We start from the raw sequence: 19648 nt of genomic DNA on the forward strand, positions 1-19648 counted from the left end.
ACAGTCACCTGGAAACCATTCTGGCCGAAAATTCAGTGCTTTTCATTTCTGAATTGGTTTTGAGCTGGGTAGGTTCCCTGAGCTGGCTTACCACACTGCTACTGCCTGCAGGAAGGGATCAGAAAAAAGAGTCCAATTGCTGGTTCTGATAGGAGCCTGGATTTATAAAACAATAGAACAGCTTATGATTCCACAGTATCCAGATTCTCTTATACTTGGTACTGAAACCATTAACACAGTCTTCTCTGGCCCACAAAGGACACTTACATTTTAAGAACAGATGATGACTAATGAAAGAATTGCTTTTACAATTGAAGTGTAATATTTCAAGTTAACACGAACCCGCATTACTGCCAGCAGAAAAAGAAAATAATTACATTGTTTATTCCTTATGCTCCAAGTTAATAACTTTAAAACAAACAGATAATAAAAGTTAAAAGTTGTGGGAAGTCATTCAGGTATTCTTTCCTTCAGAGCACACTGTTTTGACTGAAAAGAGTCTGCACGAAAGGCATTCTGTATATGACACTCTTTTTGAGAGAAACACTTGACCAAGAACAGGTTACTTGATTTAGCTTGGCCCAAAAACTAACCAGCTTTCAAGGAAGATACACCAGATAGTATCTTTCCTTCTCAAATTAGGTGAAGCATGTTGCAAAGAAACTTTGTGAGACCCAGAAAATCCTGTTGCTTAAAGAAACAGGATGTCGCCCACCAGAAGATCAGTGGGTTTGCCCCTTAACAAGGCTGAAGCTTCCAAAATCCTGTCCACTACTGAGTTGAAAATTCATCGCAAGTGAGAAACCACAAGCCATTTGTCTCTCACGTATGCTTCCCTAAAAATGCTACCATTTGCAGTCTTGCACTCTTCTGTCTGCCATTTCAAACTCAGCCCGTATGCTATCTGTATTATCCATGCTAAAGGTAGTAGTCTCCAGGTTTAACCAACTGAGTACAAAACTAGAAGGCAGCAAATCAATTTGAACCCACAATCAACAAATCAGTAGGTCCAAGTAAACCATTCTGAACTGAATGCAAAAATCAGACAAGTGACATTGAGTCACATTGTTTACTTCTTGGAATTTCTTAATGCATTGGCATGACTTACAGGGTTGTATTTAAAATAAATGCAATTAGTTCTATAATAGTTTCCAAAGCAGAGATTACTGACAGCCACAACGTGCATGTTGTTTCTGAAAAGAATGAACTTGTGTGTTTACACTTCACAACTACCAGCTTAGCCATACTACCAGTGAACAGCAGTTATTACTATCTAATGGCCTGTATCATACAAATCAGTGGCATTACCCTCGTTACAACCACCTTGATAACTGGTACTAGCAGGCAGGTTAATCGCCCAAGAAACTCACACTTTCCTCTCAATCCTCATCAACTTCTTGGAAGTAAGCACAAAACCAAGGAGGACTGGTACCCGAGCGCAAAACTTGAACACAGCACAGGATGCAACAAGTCTGCAAACATCAAATTGACAAAATTACGATTCCATTAATGCCACGTATCAAACACTGCCTGATAAAACTAGTCATTGCATAAATATTTCTTTTTACTGCCTGGGGATTAACCCTGTCAGTTCTGTTTGCAAATTAAACACAAGAGCCGAAGCATTACATGCTCTACATCAGTTTGGTCCACGTGTCTGCATACGGGGGAAATAATTATCTTTTCCACACAGCTGCCTGAACACGCAGAAGTAAGGGGATACTTCCCACCGACACACTTTTTGATTGGCACCACAAAGGAAGAGGCAGATTTTCCCTCCACCCTGCTTACTCATAAGCCAGTGCCCTTTCTGGGAGAGGAGCTGCCATAATCAGCAGTTGGCTCCAGCCAGCACAAAAAACTCACCCCGGAAGCTAATAAAAAGGAAGCTAGAGGTATGCCTCTGATTCATCCTACTGCCCAAGGCCATTCTGGAGGTAGAAGAGCCTTGCTCAAAGGTGTGCTTAAAAAAACCCCCACCATCATCTAGCACAGCTAATCATACTACCGTTGTACAGTTTACTTGATTAGAATACCAAAATTTTTGAATTCCTGATGCTGAGAGTAATCTCACCAAGTCATACATATGGGCTCCCATATACAAATAGCCCTGGCTGTTTCTTTTTGTGTAGGTAACAAAGTTCAGGGTGTAAAATACTCCACGCCCTCCCGGTTACCAGAGCAGAAACTAGATAAGGTTGTGCTGCATATAGTATCTGTGAAGCTGCTTAAGCCACAGTCTTGCAAGAATTGGGCTGCCTCTCTGCAAAACCACTTTGCAATCAAGTGGGTAATTTATTTCAAATTCAGTCCGTGAAAAACTGTGCAGGAATGGGGTTCTCAACCTTTAAACTCACAGACTAAACTTGAACGAACAAACCTCATGGGAGCTGGGGCAATTAACACTTTGCAAGCATGAAATCAATTTTTTTTTCCTCACATCAAGAAGTCCACTGTGGAACACAAGGGGCACAGAATATCACTCTTCATTAAAACACCTATCAGATGTTTGTGTCATCAGCGGTTTCCTGCTTATTGTTCTGGGCCCAATTAGAATCATAGAATGGTTTGGGTTGGAAGGGACCTTAAAGATCATCTAGTTCCAACCCCCTGCTGCGGGCAGGGACACCCTCCACTAGACCACTTTGCCTAAAGCCTCATCCAACCTGGTCTTAAACACTTCCAGGGATGGGGCATCCACAACCTAAATTCTCACAAGCAACCTCAAAATTGTGTGGGTGTCAGTTTGTCAAATTCTCAAAAGCAGAACTTCTCAGCAACACCATCGGTTACGTTCCTCCTAGAGGAAAAATCGAGCCAGCATTCAACAACCTCCTTTCAAACATGAAGGAGAAGACAGGGCAAAAGGTACAGGGTGTCAGTCAAGCTTTCACCATTCCTCACCCTGCGTTAAGATTTCCACCCCCTCAAAGGTGTCACCCACCGTCCTGGAGTCTCTCATTACAACTATCTCATCCTGTCACCGCTTTTTCTATCCACACCTTCATTTTTGTTGCTATGTTCGAGTACTCTTCACTGTAACAACATGCTGGAGAGGCAAAATTACAAAGGTCAGTCCTGAACTCGCAGGAATCCAGAAACCCAGAGCTCAAGGGTGTGAACTGGACACGCGCCGCTGCCACCATCCCTGAGGGCCCAAAGGGGGGACACGCTGCTGAACCCACAGGGGAAGAGAGCACAGACTGAGGAAAAAGGAAAGAATTAAGGCAGCGCGTGGAGGAGAAGCGACTCGAGGCCGTGCGAAAGGAATTAATTCTAGAGGGGGGAAGCAAATGAAGGTGCGGTGCAGGGAGAGCGGGGAGGCAGAGCACCGCGATCCGGGGAGGGCCAGGAGGCCCCCGGGGAGGGCGGGGGGGGGGGGATGTCCGAGCGGCTCGGGCTGGCACTCACCGACCCCGTACTTCTCCCGCTTGGTGGGGATCCAGCGGGCCATGCCGGCCGGCGGGCGCTTCCCCGCGGCTCGGCTCGGCTCAGCACGGCCGCTCACCCGCCGCCGCCCCGCCGCGCTGCCGGGGGCCGAGCGCCCCGGGCCGCTCCGCCATGCTACGAAACTTCCCGGCAGCCGCCCAACTTTTCTGCCACCCCCGCCGCGCCGAGCGGAGGAGAGGGCGGGAGGGAAGGAGGGAGGAAGGGAGGGAAACGAGTCTCCCCGCCCCGGCGGGATCACCTGCTCCCGGCCCGACCCTTCCCGCCCCGCCCCGGGAACGGAGCCCAGCGCCTCTCGCCGCTGCTGCGAGGTGCTAATGGAGCACGGGGGAGAAAGAGAGGCAAACGCCGGAGAGCATTAAGCTGTGTACGTTCCTAGATCCTGCAAGGCAGGTCTGACGTTGTGACCTGGAGCAGGCTGGCTGACGTGTGCAGTTATGTCAGCTGTGGGGCGGCAAATTGTCCAGGAGAGGGATGTTCAGGAACACGTACTACCTACAGCCTTAATTAAGCAGCACCACTGCAAATCGCAGTGGCAGACTGTTTACAAAGCATTATGTCCCACCCGAAGAGATCCAGGTTCCCACCATCTCCCTGGTGCTGTAACCAATACTGATTTGTACTAGTGCCTGACCTTAGCTGCATGCCCACCTCCCGCGGAAGGCAACGAGAACTGTGGTGGTTCAGAACACCTTAAAACCTAACCACCTCCTTAATTGCACTGAAGCGTGAAAACCTGGGGAGATAATATTTTTAATTATCTTACAAGTGACAAGCACAAGGAGTAGCTCATTGCTCAGCTGTTGTGGTGCCTGGGCAGATCACTTCACCTGTGATTCCCACCCTACATCCCTCTTGCATGTTCAGAACAGCTTTCCATACTCCAGACTCTCCCACCTGTGTTTCTACTAAGTTTAATTTGCCTTGATCTTCACTGGCGCCTCTAAGTGGCAGAGTAACATAAATAAGAATTAATTACTGGTAATTTGCTCTAACAAATAAACTTGTTCTTTGCAAGGCAGAATTTTAAACATAAGGACACTCAATATCACTATTAGCCACAGTATCATTGTACAATATTCTGGATTTTTAACAAAAAGTCATGATCTGTCATCTGTCAAGAATGTACGGCCCGTGAACGTGTTACATACACGGTGCGTTACTCATCCAGTGTGATGCGCAGTAATGTTACACCCAGTTTCCACCAGCCAGCCAAACCCTTCTCTAAAATGATGTTTTGATCTTCTCCCAAGGGCCGCTTGTGACACGACTGAGGCCTCCCACCGGTATCCAGATGCGTACATCCGAACCTCTGAACAGCAGAACGCTGCAGCTTGGAGGTTAAATGTGGAGGTTGGCCCTTTCAGTACTTAAATGGCACCTGAAGCTTCAACACAGACTATGTCACTATGTAGGACAAGTTATAAGAAAAAAAAAAGAAGATATTTGCAAGAGATTAGGAACCAGTTAACTAATCTGTTATTTATAAAACCGGGATCAGATGTTGTACCGACACATATCTGAAGTCATTGTTCTTAGGCACAGAAGCCTTTAGCTAAAGATTTAATAGTGCCACTAAATGTAGTCCTTGGAGTGTTTTTGTAGAGAGCCGAGGGCCCGCAGAGCACAGGGCACTGCCCAGAGCCACCCTCCTCACCACAGGGATAGGGCATCCGAGCTTGTGTGAAGAGCAAATAGTTTGATATTCCGCAAATCCTTTTACTCTGGAAGATTCACCCAGACTTTTTTTTCTTGGATGCTTAATGTTGCGAAGTGCTTTGAGACCTTAATGCAAAAAGCGATGTTAACTAGGCTATGGTTGTTCCAGGTCTCTCTGCTCTGACATTGGATCACCTGGATTCCAAAATACTCCCTGCTACCAATGGGATACAGCTTTTCTGTGGCCCTTCTGCAGCAGAACAAGCCATGCAGAGGAAACTGCACTTTTGCATCGCCCTGCATTCCTTTCTGTCCAGGGAACACTCCGTCCACTGCTTTAGCAATGCCTTAAGTGTTAGTCTTGTAAAAGTTTCAGCGTTTCAAGCCAAACATTCCTCGCTGCAATTCAAGGTGCTATGTGTGTGCTAACACTCATAGTTAAAATGACCTTCCTTAGAAAAATATCTCTTTCTTTTGTGGTAAAGATAGTTTTCTTTCTTTCCATTTTACTTACGCTTAGCCGTGGCTTTCTGTAGCATCGTCCCAAAGAAGAGAAACAGGTTGATACGTCATGCTTTGTAAAGGACAAAAGCGGGATGGTGGAACGTGCTTAGATCTGAGGCCAGATTATTACAGAAGAAAAGTATTCATGAGGACACTGAAATGAGGTTATGAAAGGCCACTGGTATTCTGGCTGCCCAGGCCTTTGGCTAGAGGTTAACCAACAGTCTAACTGACAGCCTAGAACCTTGATTTTTCTTCAAGATTCTCGATTTTGTAGTTAAGCTGGCTGAGCTGTGCCAGGATTTTGCAACCCAGGTAAAGCAAATTCTTGGCAGCAAATGAAAAACAGAGCAAAGTGTTAAAGATACAGACAAGTAATAACTAGAGTAGCCTGTTTATTACTGAAGTAGGGAAAGTCGGTGAATTCATTAAATATGATTTGCAAATGTCAGGGGCACATGAAGGAAGCAATCTCAGCTATCACTGGAAGTAGGTTTTATTTCTGAAAGCCTTTTATTTAGTTTTACAATATCACCAAATAATTTTTTTCCTTCTCTCTTTCTTTTAATGCTCAAGTGTTGGTTAATCAGGGCCATTAATGGTGAAAGTCTGGACCACCCTGTTTTTCTCTGTCCCAAACAGGGGCAGGGTAGAGAGAGTTAAATTCTAATTGAGGCTACATCAGATATTAACTCAGTTTACATAAATACCGCATCAAAACTACAATACCGAGGTCATGCTACAGATCAGAACCAGAGAGATTTGGGTGATTAATGTTCGGTCATATTTTTAGTGCACTAAGAAAGTCGTTTTACTCCTGGGTCTTTTTCTTCATAGTTGAAAGAACAGCACATTCACAAATTATTGGACTGAAGTAAAACCTTTACCTAAACTGAGCGTTTCCAAATGTGAAGGTAACGGAGTCATTAGACAGAACCCCGTGTCTTAGAAACACTTCTAAAGCACTAACCACATCTCTTTTTTTGTGGCCTAAGTTTAAGAAACATAATTCTACTGCCCTCCTGTGTTCCACGTAAGAACTGCAATAGCTAAACAATACACCGTCCTTCCCTGAATGAATGGAAAAAGGGAAGAAAATAAGATTTTTCCTGTCATAACACTTAAGAACTCTTCCAGCCACCAGCCTGGATCCTACCTAGCTAGGTTCTGTGCATATACAATCAAAAAAGATGGCACTCGAATGAAGAAGCTTACAATTCAAAGCAAGAGAAAGGATGTGGGAACAGCACAGAGAAAAACATAAAATAATAAAACCATGCTGTTCAGCAAAATAGTAAGTAGTTTAAACAGCTACTACTACAACTAAAGCCATCTGTTCATTAATTTAATAAGTCAATCCGTCTAGCGGATGAATGATCAGATCTGGTTCGGAATTGGACCCTTATTTTCCAATCACCATAAATAACCATAAATAAAAAGCAGCAGAGTAAGCTACACAAGCAATTGAATATTCAAATACCTACATTCACCACAAACAGGAGAAAACAGTGGGTTTATTCATCTGCCTGTACATGTTTTAGCATGGGGCAATATTTAACATATTATCTGAATATCTCACAGCCCCGATATACATATAGCTGAATGTTTCACTGCGCGTTTTGTTACCTAAGGCAAATGCTTGCACAATGCTAGTTTTGTCACTTGGTTTGCATTACCCTATTGTCAACGTTAACAGGGATATTTCTAAACAATTTTTCAACAAAACCACTATTTACCTGTCACCAATTTCACTGGCACTCTCTTTTTTCTGGATTTTTCTGCACCAGCACAGCTGTGAGAAAGGGCAAACATTCACTAAATAAACTGAGGTTTACACCTACTGCAACCCACCTTTTGATTATCACATGGAGCTAAGGTATGACAAACCTGTAGAGAAGTTATTTTCTCCTACTTGCAACTACAGAGTAAGCAAAGGACTGTGTAACCAACACCAGCCCAGGTCTAACAGGAATGGGTGGGGTGTTCACTGTTTCCTTGTTTTATTTCTATACAGTATAAATTGTTTCTTAAGCAGGGCATATATTATTTCTCTGAATAGAACAGAGTAGCAAATTCCCTGGGAGGCTAACTGCGTATGATAACACACGGCTATCCTGTGTGGTATTCTGGGCTGACAGAGCAACACAACTGTGGGTAAAAGATGTTTCTGAGAAGACAGTAAGTAAGAGTCATTGCTTTTGTTAAAAAATACCAAAAGCAACAATGTGATTTGGACAGATTTCCTGTCCAAAAGTGATATATGTCTTGGGGACACATTTGTAAAGGTATTTAGATGCCTAATGGTGCTGAAAGGTGCCTGGTAGGACTTTCAAGCTACCTGAAAAGCTAATTCCTATTGAAATTCATGTAGGAATGGTAAGTTTCTCAGAAAGCCATTCAGGCTTAATTTGCTAATGCATGTTTAATTTAATAAAGACCCAACACTGCATGTCCCCAGCACTGCGCCACACAAGCTCACCAGCTCAAATCCAGAAGCTGCATCGCTTACACGGCTTACTCAGCTGGGTTCAGCAATGTTCAAAATCCCCCAGTTTTAATGACGTCAGGATCTGTGCTGAAGTAACAGGCCGGCACAGATTTCTGGGAGAGCTCAACAACGCTTGGCTTCCCCTTACCAGCAGCAGCTGGCATGACCAGCATCCCCAGCACGGGGCATGTCTGCAGCCAGAGTGCGATGCAGTTCCCCTGGACTCATCCAAGCCAGCCCTGCACTTCTTCAGCCCTAATGGGGTAGAGCTGTCAATTCCAATACAATTTTGCCGCTGCTGAGCTGAGGTAATACAGTGCTGAGTAGGGGACTAGTTAGACAGGTTTGTCACTTTTTCTCAAGAGAAATTCTTGATGAAATGTAATCATCTCTGTTTTATGATTTTGTGCAAATACTTCCAAAGCCATCTGATGAGTGAAACCCAACTCCTTTTCAATTAAACCTGAATGGAGACTGTAACAACCCTTAGGCAGCTTGGGAAATTTCTGCCTTGATGTATCCTTAAGTGAGATGCACAGGTTCTGAGTAATCAGTTAGCTGGCGTTTCCATTTTAATAGCTTTGCATTTTGACGTCCGAGTCCTCCATCTTTCTTTTTAAGACAAGACAGAAGAATCTTCCCATCTAGTCTCCATTTTATCCAGATGGTGATCTCTCCCTTTGTTCAGGCATGAATTCCATCCATGCAAATCAAAGCATCAATCATGCAATCAACTTTTGCATTAGTTGCAAAGTTCAGTAGGATATTTTGCTTCGTTAGAAAGTGCAAGGTGTTAACACTGCATCTGCAACAGTGAAGAGTACATTCAGTGTTGCAAATGCCAGCATGATGTATGCATTCGTTTACTTATCTGCACCAACTCAGCGTGAGAAGACCAATACCTTACTGCTGTAGGTATTGTTAAGTCCCAAATCCAATATTCCTGAAGTGAAACACAAGGGGAAATGATACCTCAAGTGGTAAAGCATTCAGAAATCTCACTTGTATCATTGCTTTTAACTATCTTCATCATCTATAATTCACTTGAGTCCATTTATTGCTGCCACATGCAGCAATAGAGATGTAGTTGACAGCTAGGACCCTTTCGGCAGGTAGGCGAGCCCGCAGCTCCATTGTCAGTTCGGCTGTGCGAGGACCACTGAGGGAGGTTTCAGGCCAGGCACGCCTTTCGGGGCTGGCACCTTTCGGCTGGGAGCAGGGGCTGGACGTTTTCAGTTTGGAGGCTGGACGCTGGTAGACAGTGAGACAGACATAGGGGTCTGTTAGGACTGTAACGGTGGCTAGGCGAGTCCAGAGCCCCAAGGTTAGTTGGCAAGCCCCCCGCACAGGTCCCTGCCCGAGAGTGGGTGCCCAGGCATCAGCGGGGGGGGTCCCTGCAGATGTCCCGGCACCTGCCGGGTGTTGTGGTACCTGCTGAAGCATCACTGTCCCCTTGCTCTGTTGCCCAGGTTGTGTGCCCGAGCTCCCTCTGCCAACGGGATCCCCAGCACAGCAGTCTTTCCACCAGCACAGCACCAGGAGAAGGCCCGAGCTATTCCCCAGGGAGAACCACTGCTGTGCAACTGAGGTGCTCCTGGCAGAACAAGACTTACAGAACCACCCAGATGAAGCACTGCAGGGGCAGCAGCTCAAACCCGGGCACCAAGAAGGTGACAAGGTGCTCGTCCTGTGCGTACTTGGCTTTCAGCAGGAAATACTCATGGTGCAGGATCACTTTGCTGTCCACATCCTCCACCAGGATCCAGAAAGCTTCGGACGAACCGTGTACCTGAACAAGGGCAGCTGTTAACCTTCGTATCAGAGCCCAGGAGCTGAACATCAGCCCTCCCAACAGCAATCCTGCCCCAAAAGTGCTCTTCTCAGGGTATTTAGCCTGCTGATATTTAGCTGCACAGCTCACCTTTTCATCCCACTGGAAGTCAGGGGCAATGGTGAGTTCTACTTTCAGGGCGGAGCGGGTAATAGACTGCAAGTGGACCGAGAGTTCCAGTTTTGGAAACAGATGAACGTATTTGTGGATTGTCTTACCCATCTTGGGCATTCAGATCAGTTCCCCTGCAACAGAATGGTGCTGTCGTCAGGACAGACGGACAACAGGGTGATCAACAGCTTCCCAAGTGAACAGGATCGATGTCGGCAACCCAAGCTGGGAGGTGTCAGGGCAAAGCCTCTGCTCTCCTCAGGCTGTACTCGCACCAGCTCTGCCCCTTCAGTCAGACAGCAACAAACCCCCCCAGTTTCTGGGTCAAAACACGGCAGAGGAGAACAAAGGGGCACACACTTCTCCCTGCCGCATTTGCTCACGTCTCCGTACCAATTTTGTTATGGTTCAAGTCGCAGAGTCGCTCAAACGGGAAATTATTCTTCTTGATTTTCTTCGCCACTTCTTCAGGCAGTTTCTTGAACTGACGCAAAGGGCACATGGACTGCCACCTGCAAGGACACCGTGGGGTGAGACAAGCAAAGAAATGCCAGACGAAGCCTTGAGAGCACCAAGGTTCCCCACGCCGCCACAGACCAGCCCCAAAGGCATCTCCTTTACACCCTGACTCTCCTTCCCAAACTCTGCAGACCTATCCAGGCTACGCTGAAGAATCTCATCCAGCCTGCAATTAGAAAATACCTCCCAGATCTCACTTACATCCATTTGTCAATCATCTTGCAGAGGTTAAGGGTCTTGTCAGTGAGCTGGGCCCAGCCACGGTTCAGGACGATCTCAAAGATGGCACGCATCAGCCGCCCAGCAGACTGGGGGAACAGAGAGCAGCTCTCAGAGCTTGGCTGCAATCATCATGTTTAACTTTTCCTTCTTTTCTACCCATTTTCCTGCCCAGCCGCATGGTAACAGAATGGTTTGGTCCACTAGCCCAGGTTGCCCCATCTGACCTGACTTTAAACTCTTCCAGGGACGGGGCATCCACAGCTTCTCTGGGCAACCTGTGCCAGCGCCTCACCACCCTAAAAGAAATGTGGATCCTAGAGGAAACAAACACCAGCACCTGTTAAAACAAGCAGACGGTACCATTGCTGAGAGAGGAATCACAAAAACTCCCTCATCCTAAAGGGACAGGTCATATGTTAATCAGACAGCTGGCACAGAGAGAAAACCTGTCTTCCTTCCTCTCTCTGCTGCCATTGACCACCCAAATCCACCTTCTTCTCCACCGCAGCGTTTCTGCAGCAACACACCTCGAAAGGGTCTCACTAGCAACAGACGAGCACCAGGATTAAGCACATCAGGCCCAATAAAATAAATATCAAACCTGGTGCCTTCCAGCATGCCACGTAATCTTCTCGTAAACAACCTCATTCATTATCTGGAAGCATGTGATTGCTTTCTTCTCTGTAATCCCCACGTAGGTCTGCTCTAGGGGCACTGGTCGGAAGCTGTAAGGGAAAAAAAACAACCCCAAGTCCGTAAAAGAGCAGAAGAATGGAAAAACCCTGATACAAAGGTCCTGTCACAAGGCATCTTGTATTTTGTGCTACCGAGTTCAATCGCTTCCTTTGCACCTCAATTTACTCAGAGATTGGATGGCTCTGGTTCTTCCCGGTTAGATTAAACAGCAGGGAACAGTCACATGTATTCCCATTTCCTGGAATTTGCTATGTGCACAGCCAGCAAAAACTGTGTTTCAGCAACTACTGAAAGCCTGTTTTAGGCTTCCTTTGAACAGCTGATACAGCACACAGGTACAGTAGTTTATCTGCCTTCTCTAAAGCATCTTCTTGCAAGTATGACACTGCAGGAAGCCTGGCACATATTTGGAGGCTGTATTTAACTGCTCTAGTCCTCAACATGCATTTACCAGCACATCTAAGAGCAAATAAATGTATATTGAGAGTAGGCTGAAGGTCTGGTGAGACCCTGGCACCATCTGACAGAGTAAAAAACCATCTTTTTTAAGGAAAAGACAGGTCTTTTAAAAGACAGGTCTTTCCCAGCTCTCAACAGCTACCCACCAGCTGATCGGAAAGATCTTGCACAGCTTTCCATGGTACCTGTTATTGAAATAGAACAAACTCTTGGCCGGGTCCACTCTCAGGAACATAGCCACGTCCTCATAGTTGGGGAGGGTGGCGCTCAAGCCAACGAGCCTCACGTCCTCCTGAGTCATCTCCACATTGCGGATGGCTCTGGCCACCAAAGACTACAAGATGGGCCCTCGGTCATCATGCAGTAGGTGGATCTGATCCTCAAGAGAGGAAACAGAAGCCAGCTGGCTCCATTTACCCATTTTTGGTTTAGTTTCTTAGCCCACGCTGACATCCGAAGCCCGTATTGACACGCAGAACCCAGAGAGTGCAGACCAAAGATTAAAGGCACAACCCAAACCCATCCTCTCCCGACAAACTTCTGCCAGAGCTTATATCCTTCTGTAAGTATAACAGAAGGAAGCCACTGCAATAAAGCTCATCTTCCCCAATCTACGGTTCAAGCAGAACCAGGACTAAACCTCTCCTCACCTTCCCAAAGCTGCCCACCATCTCCTGCACCAAGGACCTCATGGGCGCGATGCAGATAATCTCAAAATCATCCACGTTGATGGTTCCGTCAACATTAATGTTTCCCTATTTCTCGCAACATGCACGAGTGCCACGTTTGTCTTCCCAGCACCCTAGAATGCAAGCAGAACCGGTCCCATCAAATTCCTGGCTCCTCCAGGGTAAAGTTTTGCCTGGGATGGCCAGTTTTTTCTGCCTGAACAGATCATCCCCCTGAATTCCCCATTGCAGAGGACCCAAATAGCAGGATCCTTACCGTGGAACCACACAGCAGCAAGTTCTCATCAGACTCAAGCGAAGCTAATTGCTAATCGCTGAAAACAGAAAAAATTGAGTTCAATGCCTTTGTTTCAGTCCCTTGCAGGCTGCAGGGCGTATGTGAGATCTCAGAGACCGCCCGGGGGAGGAGCAGGGTCACGTTGTCTCCAGATGGCCAGAAAAGTAGCCCCGTGCCCAGGGATTGTGGAGCAGATAAGGAAGAGATCAAACAAGGCTCGTTAGCTGGCCCGTGTGCTCTAAAGAGTACAAGCCATAGTTGGCTACACCATCAGAAAAGCAAATTCCCACCATGTTTTCATGATGGGACGGATCAGACCACATTTCTGCCACCAGCGCTGATCAAAAGAGGCAATTTATCAGAAGGAATGCCACGAAGCAGCCAGATCTCTGGCCCACACTGCACATCATAGCAAGGAGGGAGCAAAAGCAGAGCTGAGGGCTCAGCAAAGCAGCTGAATGGGGCAGGGGAGCCCTGAGATAGAAACCACCAGCACAGGATACACGCTCCAGAAGTGAGAAACTAGAAATCAGGAACCTTCTTCAGCCACAGAAAATCTCTTAGCTTAAAATAACGATTCTTCAAGAAATCTGAGAGGGCATCACAGCCACGTCAAAGCATGTGGGGTCCCAGGAAGCATCTGTCACAATCTCAGGAACAACTCAGTCACAGAAGAGTTTGGGTCGGAAGGGGCCTTTAAAGGTCATTTAGTCCGAACCCTTGCCATGGGCAGGGACATCGGGTTGCCCAAAGCCCCATCCAACCTGGCCTTGAGCACTTCCAGGGATCCAGGGGCAGCCACAGCTTCTCTGGGCAACCTGTGCCAGGGCCTCAGCACCCTCACAGGGAAGGATTTCTTCATCATATCTCACCTAAATCTCCCCTCCTTCAGCTTCAGGCCATTCCCCTTGTCCTGTCACTCCCTGCCCTTGTCACCAGCCCCTCTCCAGCTTTCCTGTAGCCCCTTTATGGACTGGAAGGGGCTCTAAGGTCTCCCCGCAGCCTTCTCTTCTCCAGGCTGAACCAGCCCAACTCTCTCAGCCTGTCTCCATAGCAGAGGTCCCCCAACACCCCAAGTCCTTCTCCTCAGGGCTGCTCTCAATCCATTCTCCGCCCAGCCTGGAGTTGTGCTTGGGATTGCCCTGACCCACGTGCAGGACCTTGCACTTGGCCTTGTTGAACTCCATGTGGTTCGCACAGACCCACTTCTCGAGCTTGTCCAGGTCCCTCTGGACACATCCCTTCCCTCCGGCGTGTCAGGTCACCTACTTCTTCGGAGCCAAAAGGCTTTGGCTTCAGGGCAGGCACGTGCACCTCCTCATAGCCCTTGCGCTGTCTGCGGAAGGAGCCGTCGGGAAGCTGGCATCGCTTGTTGGCCATGAAGTGACTACCTTCGGCAAACACCAGATCCTCCAAGTCCAGCACCTGCTGTGGAGCCAGCGCCTGGAAACAGAATGGAAAAGTGGTGAGGATTAGAGAACAACATTCTCCTGCCATTTTCACCTTGGGACTGAAGGAAAAGCAACTGCATCCAACTGGTAAGTGCCTCTTTAGCACATCAGGGGCTTACTCTTGGCATCTGCCTGCCCGTGCCACTTCAAATACTCTTTTTGCGCTTGTCAGAAGGGCCAGGAACAGGTAACTTCAAAGAGTTTTACCTCTCCTCCTTGGTCCGGGTCCTGAATATGGTATTAATCCCCCCAAAACAACCCCCAAATCAGTCACAGAACTCCTATTCTCTAACTCTCTCTCTAATCCTACGTGCCAATAAATCTGTTGAGCGTCACATTCCAACCCCAGGTAATCAGGAGCTGATCGGAGGCGACCAGGGTGTTTTATTGCAGCAAGGAGGCCCAGGTGCTGTTACAAGACAGTTAACAGCAGCATAAAAATGTGAAACTTGCAGACATCGGCATTTTCCTGGAAAAGCAGGCATCTCAGTAACTCAAAAATAAGAAGTGGTAAATTTATCGCCCTCTCAGCTGAGTCTGAGTTGCCGTCACCTAAGCAACGTTTCCTATGGTTTCAAGATCCCAGCTGAATCAACAGGCTCCTCTCACACACACAGCAAACAAAACACACATCCCAACAACAACCACAGATGGCGGCGAGGGTCCCACGGTTTCTCCTCTCATCCTGCCTGCGGTTCCCTCTAGCCTTACCCGGATGAGATCTTCCTTCTCCATCTCGTACAGCTGATACGAGAACTTCGACAGCTCAGGATCCCCTTCCGTCTTCCCCATGATCCCTTCTTTTTTGGCTTTGCTTTGTGTGCTGGCCAGCAAAGCGCAGTACAGGGCTGAGGAAAGAAAATTAAGGGATGGCAGGAGGGGTGAAGGGTTGAACCAAAAGAAAGGAGCAAATGACAAGGCCCAAGCTTTACAAAGCAACACCGATGGCAGTTAAAAAGCCTCGGGTTCTCCCAGAATCACATCAGAACAGCAGGGAAACAACAAAGTGGGACGATTAAAGCAAACACCACTCACTTGTCATCCAGTGTTGTCACAGGACTTTACATTAAAGTCGAAGGTGTTAAAGCCCAGGAGCAGAACAAGCTGGTTCTCACATTCCCGGTCATCACTTGCAGTCTGGGAGGAAAAGAAGTGAGGAACGAGGGGCTACCTCTGTGCCCCATGGAACAGGAATCCCTGCTTCGCACAGAACAGGACTCAAGTGGAGCTGAACAGCAGCTACACACAAGACTAGGCACCTGGTTCAGAAATCCCATCCTCTCCGACTCCCCTTCTTCCCTGGAGAATCACGATGCCCAGCACACACGGGCATCAGCACCAAAATAAACAGGGAAACAGACCCGACTTACAATGATCTCCCAGCAAAACGCTGACAAAACCCCAATCACCTTCCCCTTAGGAGATTTCTTTGTGAATCAAAACTAAGCCCAACCTAGTCCAGCAGTTATCTATCTTATCGGCAAACATGGTGCATCCATGATGGCATTTAACGGTTTTAATTTGAAGAAACATAGGTAACGAGTTGTTGGGGCAAATTCCTGTCTTCCAGACAGAGAGGATTTGTGAGACTGCTGCAGTCATGCGGATCAGGTGGCCACTGACCTTCAAAGTCTCCAGCACTTCATCCACTTTCTTCTGGGAAACGATGGCATCGTTGTAGAAGAGCCTCAGCTGCTGCTGGAGCCAAAAGGTGTCGATGTCTCGAGGATGCAAATCCTTCTTCAAGCTCATCAGCTCACCGGATGCCACAAGCTTAAGAAAATCCCACAAAAACATTATTTTCCTGCAAGAGGAAAGCAGGGCCGTGACCTTTGTGTTATGGAGCAAGGTTTGGGACCCCTCTCGACTCAGAGAACCAGCAGATGCAACTGCGCAGCCACCAGACCTGTTAATTATGTTAATGTTTATTTTGGCCTCCATCGAACAGCTTCAAGGCTCCTCTCCACCCGCAAATGACCTTAACTCCATCCATAGACCAAGAGGATCCCCAACCCTCCTCCGGACGACCCTAAAACCACGTTTCACGTGTTCCTCAGTGACTCACGTTGGCCGAGAAGGTGCAACGGACAACGGCTTTATCTCTCTCCACGTCATCATCGGACGCCCCGTCACACACTTTGCTGTAAATGTCCTCATCGTCTTCCCATTGAAAGAGGATTTCCAGTCAGCGGCTCTTGCAAATATCAAAGAGAAGCTTTTCCTCGACAGAAATTAATCACCTGGCAACTCGTTCCTAAGGGGAAACAGCCTCAGATTGAAATGTTATCGTTCAGTCTAATGGATATAGTCTCATTTCCAAGCATAAGGATTTACATACATGGTTATAATTAATGTTAACGGCAATCACAAACATAAAGCTTCTGAATATTGAGAGGAATTAGTCTGTTAAAATGACCAACTACATTCCCCAAACAATCACAAGTCAAAACATTAACAAGCAGAAGCTGTTTCCACTGAAATCACTTCCCAGTGTGGGCTGCTGACACTTAAATTACTTGGAAAGTAACAGGTTAAATCGGGAACAGCCTATTTTGCACTAACTATACTGGATAAAACATACGCTTCTTAATCAAGACCTATACAATGAACCGACTGCAGGAAAGTCTAAGGATAAATACGTGAAATGAGATTGTCAAAGCAACGCAGGGGACTTAGCCATACGCTTTTTATTAATCTTCCCTTCACAGCTTTGAAAAATCTCGTTCAGGATCTCCGTTATTTAGAGTTCTTTATGTTTGTCTATCTGTAGGCTTCCAGGTACTAAAACCTTCCCCTTACTGTAAATGTTGAAACAAACTTATCCTGCAGTGGTAGTTTCTCAGAAACACATTTTCAAAGCGGCATGAGGTTTTCACCGTGACACGCATATTAACATCATTAACATTTGGGCTTTCACAGGAACAGAACGCCGCTGTTCAGGTAAAGGACCACGTGATAAAAATTATTTCTACTCTCTACACAGAGGTTTTGCCAGCAAGTTCTCCCACAATCTCATATTTCTCTCTCTTATCGTTCTCTCAGCCTCTTCCAAAAACCAATCCCAGGGAACATTTCCACGAAACACTTCCCACCAGCGCATTTGAACGTCTCTCTTCCTCCCGATCTGTCAAGTTTCCCCACGAGATCTAAATATCACCATCTGTTTTCCATCGTTCTGACTCACGGTAAGCCTTGGATTAGCAGGATAATCAACAAATCCTCCCCAAGCCAGCAAACAGCCTCTAAAATAATCCGGCTTCTCCTTCCCAGCAGAGACATCCCGGCCCGCATCAACGCCCACTTCCCAATGGGACAAACACGATCCCTGCGGAGTGGCTCACAGCGAAGAGACGGGGCAGAACCTCAGCTGCCACCCCACAGCCTCTCACCTCATACTTCCTCGTCAGACTTGAACTGCACGTTCACCCCATACATCTCATCGATGTTGTCATCTGCAAGGGAAAAGGGAGTTAATTCACCCAAAAATCTGGGCACCACACGCAAAGTTCACAGATCCGCATGCCTGCCCGCACCTCTGCGCATCCGAAAGATGAAAAGAAAGTGGGTTTGGGGGCTTGAAAACTGTCCAAACGTGGGGTTTTTTGGCTTCTCTGTGTGCAAACACTTCCCTGGAGCAAGGCTGCGTTTGGCCCCAGGACAGCGCCATCCCGTACCCATGTTCTGGATTTCCTTGTCTCCGCCGTAATCCATGATCTTCTTCCCCAGGTTCACCAGCACGTGGTAGTGAGTATCATCAGGCTGCCCCAGCAGATCGATCTCCTTCCTCCTCTCCTTATTGCGCAGCTTCTCATTCTTCAGCACCGCCAGGACCTCATCGGTGGCTCTGCAGGGTATGTCGCGCAGCTACGAAAGGAATCACGTGTCACATGGGAGAAGAAATTTGCTCCGCAAAGGTTCCCAAGCTGTTCCCATCCTCACCTGGTCCCTGAGAGCCACCCAAATAAAACTCAGCAGCACCTCGTAGGTCTCGCGGGTCTCCTTGGTTTTGGGTTTGTAGATGATGCCCACCATCTCATTGATGCCCTCGGAGAGCAGGGTGTAACCCTTCATCTTGTTGATGTCATGTCTGTCCTCGTCACGCTTCCTTCTCCTGCAAAGAGGGGCAGGGAGGAGAGCACCCAGGTCAGCCCCGCAGCAGAGCCCTGCTCCTGCTACTTCCAGTATGGCTACTCTCCTTCGTTTGAGAAACACAGGAGTTTAAAAAGAGGTATTTTGTAATTTTTTCACTTCAATTTTAGTTTCCTGACACGGAGCAAGTGACTCCAGTTGAAGAAAAGAACATTTTTTGTGTTTTCCAGGTTGACAGTTTTCAGACTGCAGCCCTGCGCTCGCACCACCAGAACGCCTCCCACTACAAAACATTACCCAAACTGTTAAATTCCACCCCATTTATAGCACTAAACCAAACCAAACCCGCCTTATCCAAAGACAGGGCTAAAAAAAAAAAAAAACCCAACCAATTTCCAGGAGTGCTTTTCATGCAAATAAAGAGTCCTGAGCTGGGGCCCTGCACCCCCTCGGCGATGTGCTCGTACTCACTTCACTCGTCTCTCCTCGTGCGGCTGGGGTTTGGGTCTCTGCGCCTTGTCCCCCATCCTGGTCCCACAAACGGTTTAGGCTTACGTTTAGGGTTTAGGCTTCAAGCTGGGACTAAGCCGCTTGGTGCCATCCTTGGGCTTGTTTCAGCCAGGAGAACCGGCAGGCTCCCCGCCCGGATGCTCCGTTACCTCTCGGAGCCCAGGAAGTCCCGTTTTAAGGGGGAAAACGTCCCTAAAAGAAATTACAAGAGGGGTTCAGTCCACCAAATCCCCCCCTGGCCCCGGTAAAGGGCCGTTACACCGAGCTCTCCTCAGGCAGGCCGCTAGAGCGGGGAGAAGCAGGCCCGCCACAGCCAGGGGAAAGGTTTAAAGGCACTAGGTTAACGGGAGCGGGGAAGCGGAGGGCAGCGGAGCAGACAGGGGGCGCGGGGCCGGTGAGGCCCGGGGGGTCGCACTCACCGACCGCCTTCTACTCGTACTGCAGGCTCCGAGCGGCCACGTCCGCCGTGGCACCGCCGAGTTGCAGGCCTCGCCGCCGCCGCGCACCGGGTCAGGCCGCGGAACGGCACTTCCGGGGCAACCGGAAGCGGGTCCCGACCCAGCGGGGCGCTCGACCCAGAAGCGCTTCCCGTAGAACCCTCGCTCGGCGACCCGGGCCCTCCCAGAATGCCCCGCGGCTCCGCCCCCACTCCGGGACTACAGCTCCCAGCATGCACCGCTGCACCCGGCGAGAGGC

The 19648-nt window shown here is 47.9% G+C and overlaps 2 protein-coding genes across 24 annotated transcripts in view; both read right to left on the minus strand.

The window, feature by feature from the left end:
- Positions 1–3630, minus strand: part of DOCK5 (dedicator of cytokinesis 5) — an 86777-nt gene extending 83147 nt beyond the window's left edge. For 4 of the 9 annotated variants that reach the window (XR_012832588.1, XR_012832589.1, XR_012832591.1 and 1 more), the window contains exon 1: positions 3412–3629. Coding sequence is in view for 4 of the 9 variants with exons in the window: in XM_075736648.1 (XP_075592763.1) it covers positions 3412–3454 (43 nt within the window). In the remaining 5 variants the exon portion in view is untranslated. Of the gene's footprint in view, positions 1–3411 lie in introns of all 9 variants that reach the window. The other 5 variants (XM_075736648.1, XM_075736645.1, XM_075736647.1 and 2 more) reach the window with 2 other exon arrangements.
- Positions 3631–5988: 2358 nt separating this feature from the next.
- Positions 5989–19524, minus strand: LOC104639567 (U5 small nuclear ribonucleoprotein 200 kDa helicase-like). 15 transcript variants are annotated; one of them, XM_075736475.1, is made up of 17 exons: positions 19372–19524; positions 18914–19144; positions 18293–18464; positions 17887–18217; positions 16419–17805; positions 15977–16126; positions 15389–15490; positions 15065–15201; positions 14172–14345; positions 11383–11506; positions 11006–11095; positions 10761–10867; positions 10434–10552; positions 10020–10174; positions 9530–9887; positions 9143–9349; positions 5989–9041 (listed from the first exon to the last, which is right to left on the minus strand). In XM_075736475.1, the coding sequence occupies exons 2-5, from the start codon at positions 18967–18969 to the stop codon at positions 17744–17746; spliced, it is 621 nt and encodes a 206-aa protein (XP_075592590.1). In that variant the 5' UTR covers positions 18970–19144; positions 19372–19524; the 3' UTR covers positions 5989–9041; positions 9143–9349; positions 9530–9887; positions 10020–10174; positions 10434–10552; positions 10761–10867; positions 11006–11095; positions 11383–11506; positions 14172–14345; positions 15065–15201; positions 15389–15490; positions 15977–16126; positions 16419–17743. The 15 variants fall into 15 exon arrangements, with proteins under 15 accessions (XP_075592590.1, XP_075592602.1, XP_075592598.1 ...); XM_075736487.1 differs by having other exon boundaries at positions 11006–11506; positions 16419–16607; positions 17538–17805; positions 18028–18217; positions 19372–19517; XM_075736483.1 differs by adding exons at positions 12587–12738; positions 12882–12939 and having other exon boundaries at positions 5989–9887; positions 11006–11118; positions 18028–18217; positions 19372–19517.
- Positions 19525–19648: the final 124 nt, after the last annotated feature.

The sequence above is a fragment of the Balearica regulorum genome, chromosome 27 (assembly GCF_011004875.1).
Source record: "Balearica regulorum gibbericeps isolate bBalReg1 chromosome 27, bBalReg1.pri, whole genome shotgun sequence".
NCBI classification, from domain to species: Eukaryota; Metazoa; Chordata; class Aves; order Gruiformes; family Gruidae; genus Balearica; species Balearica regulorum.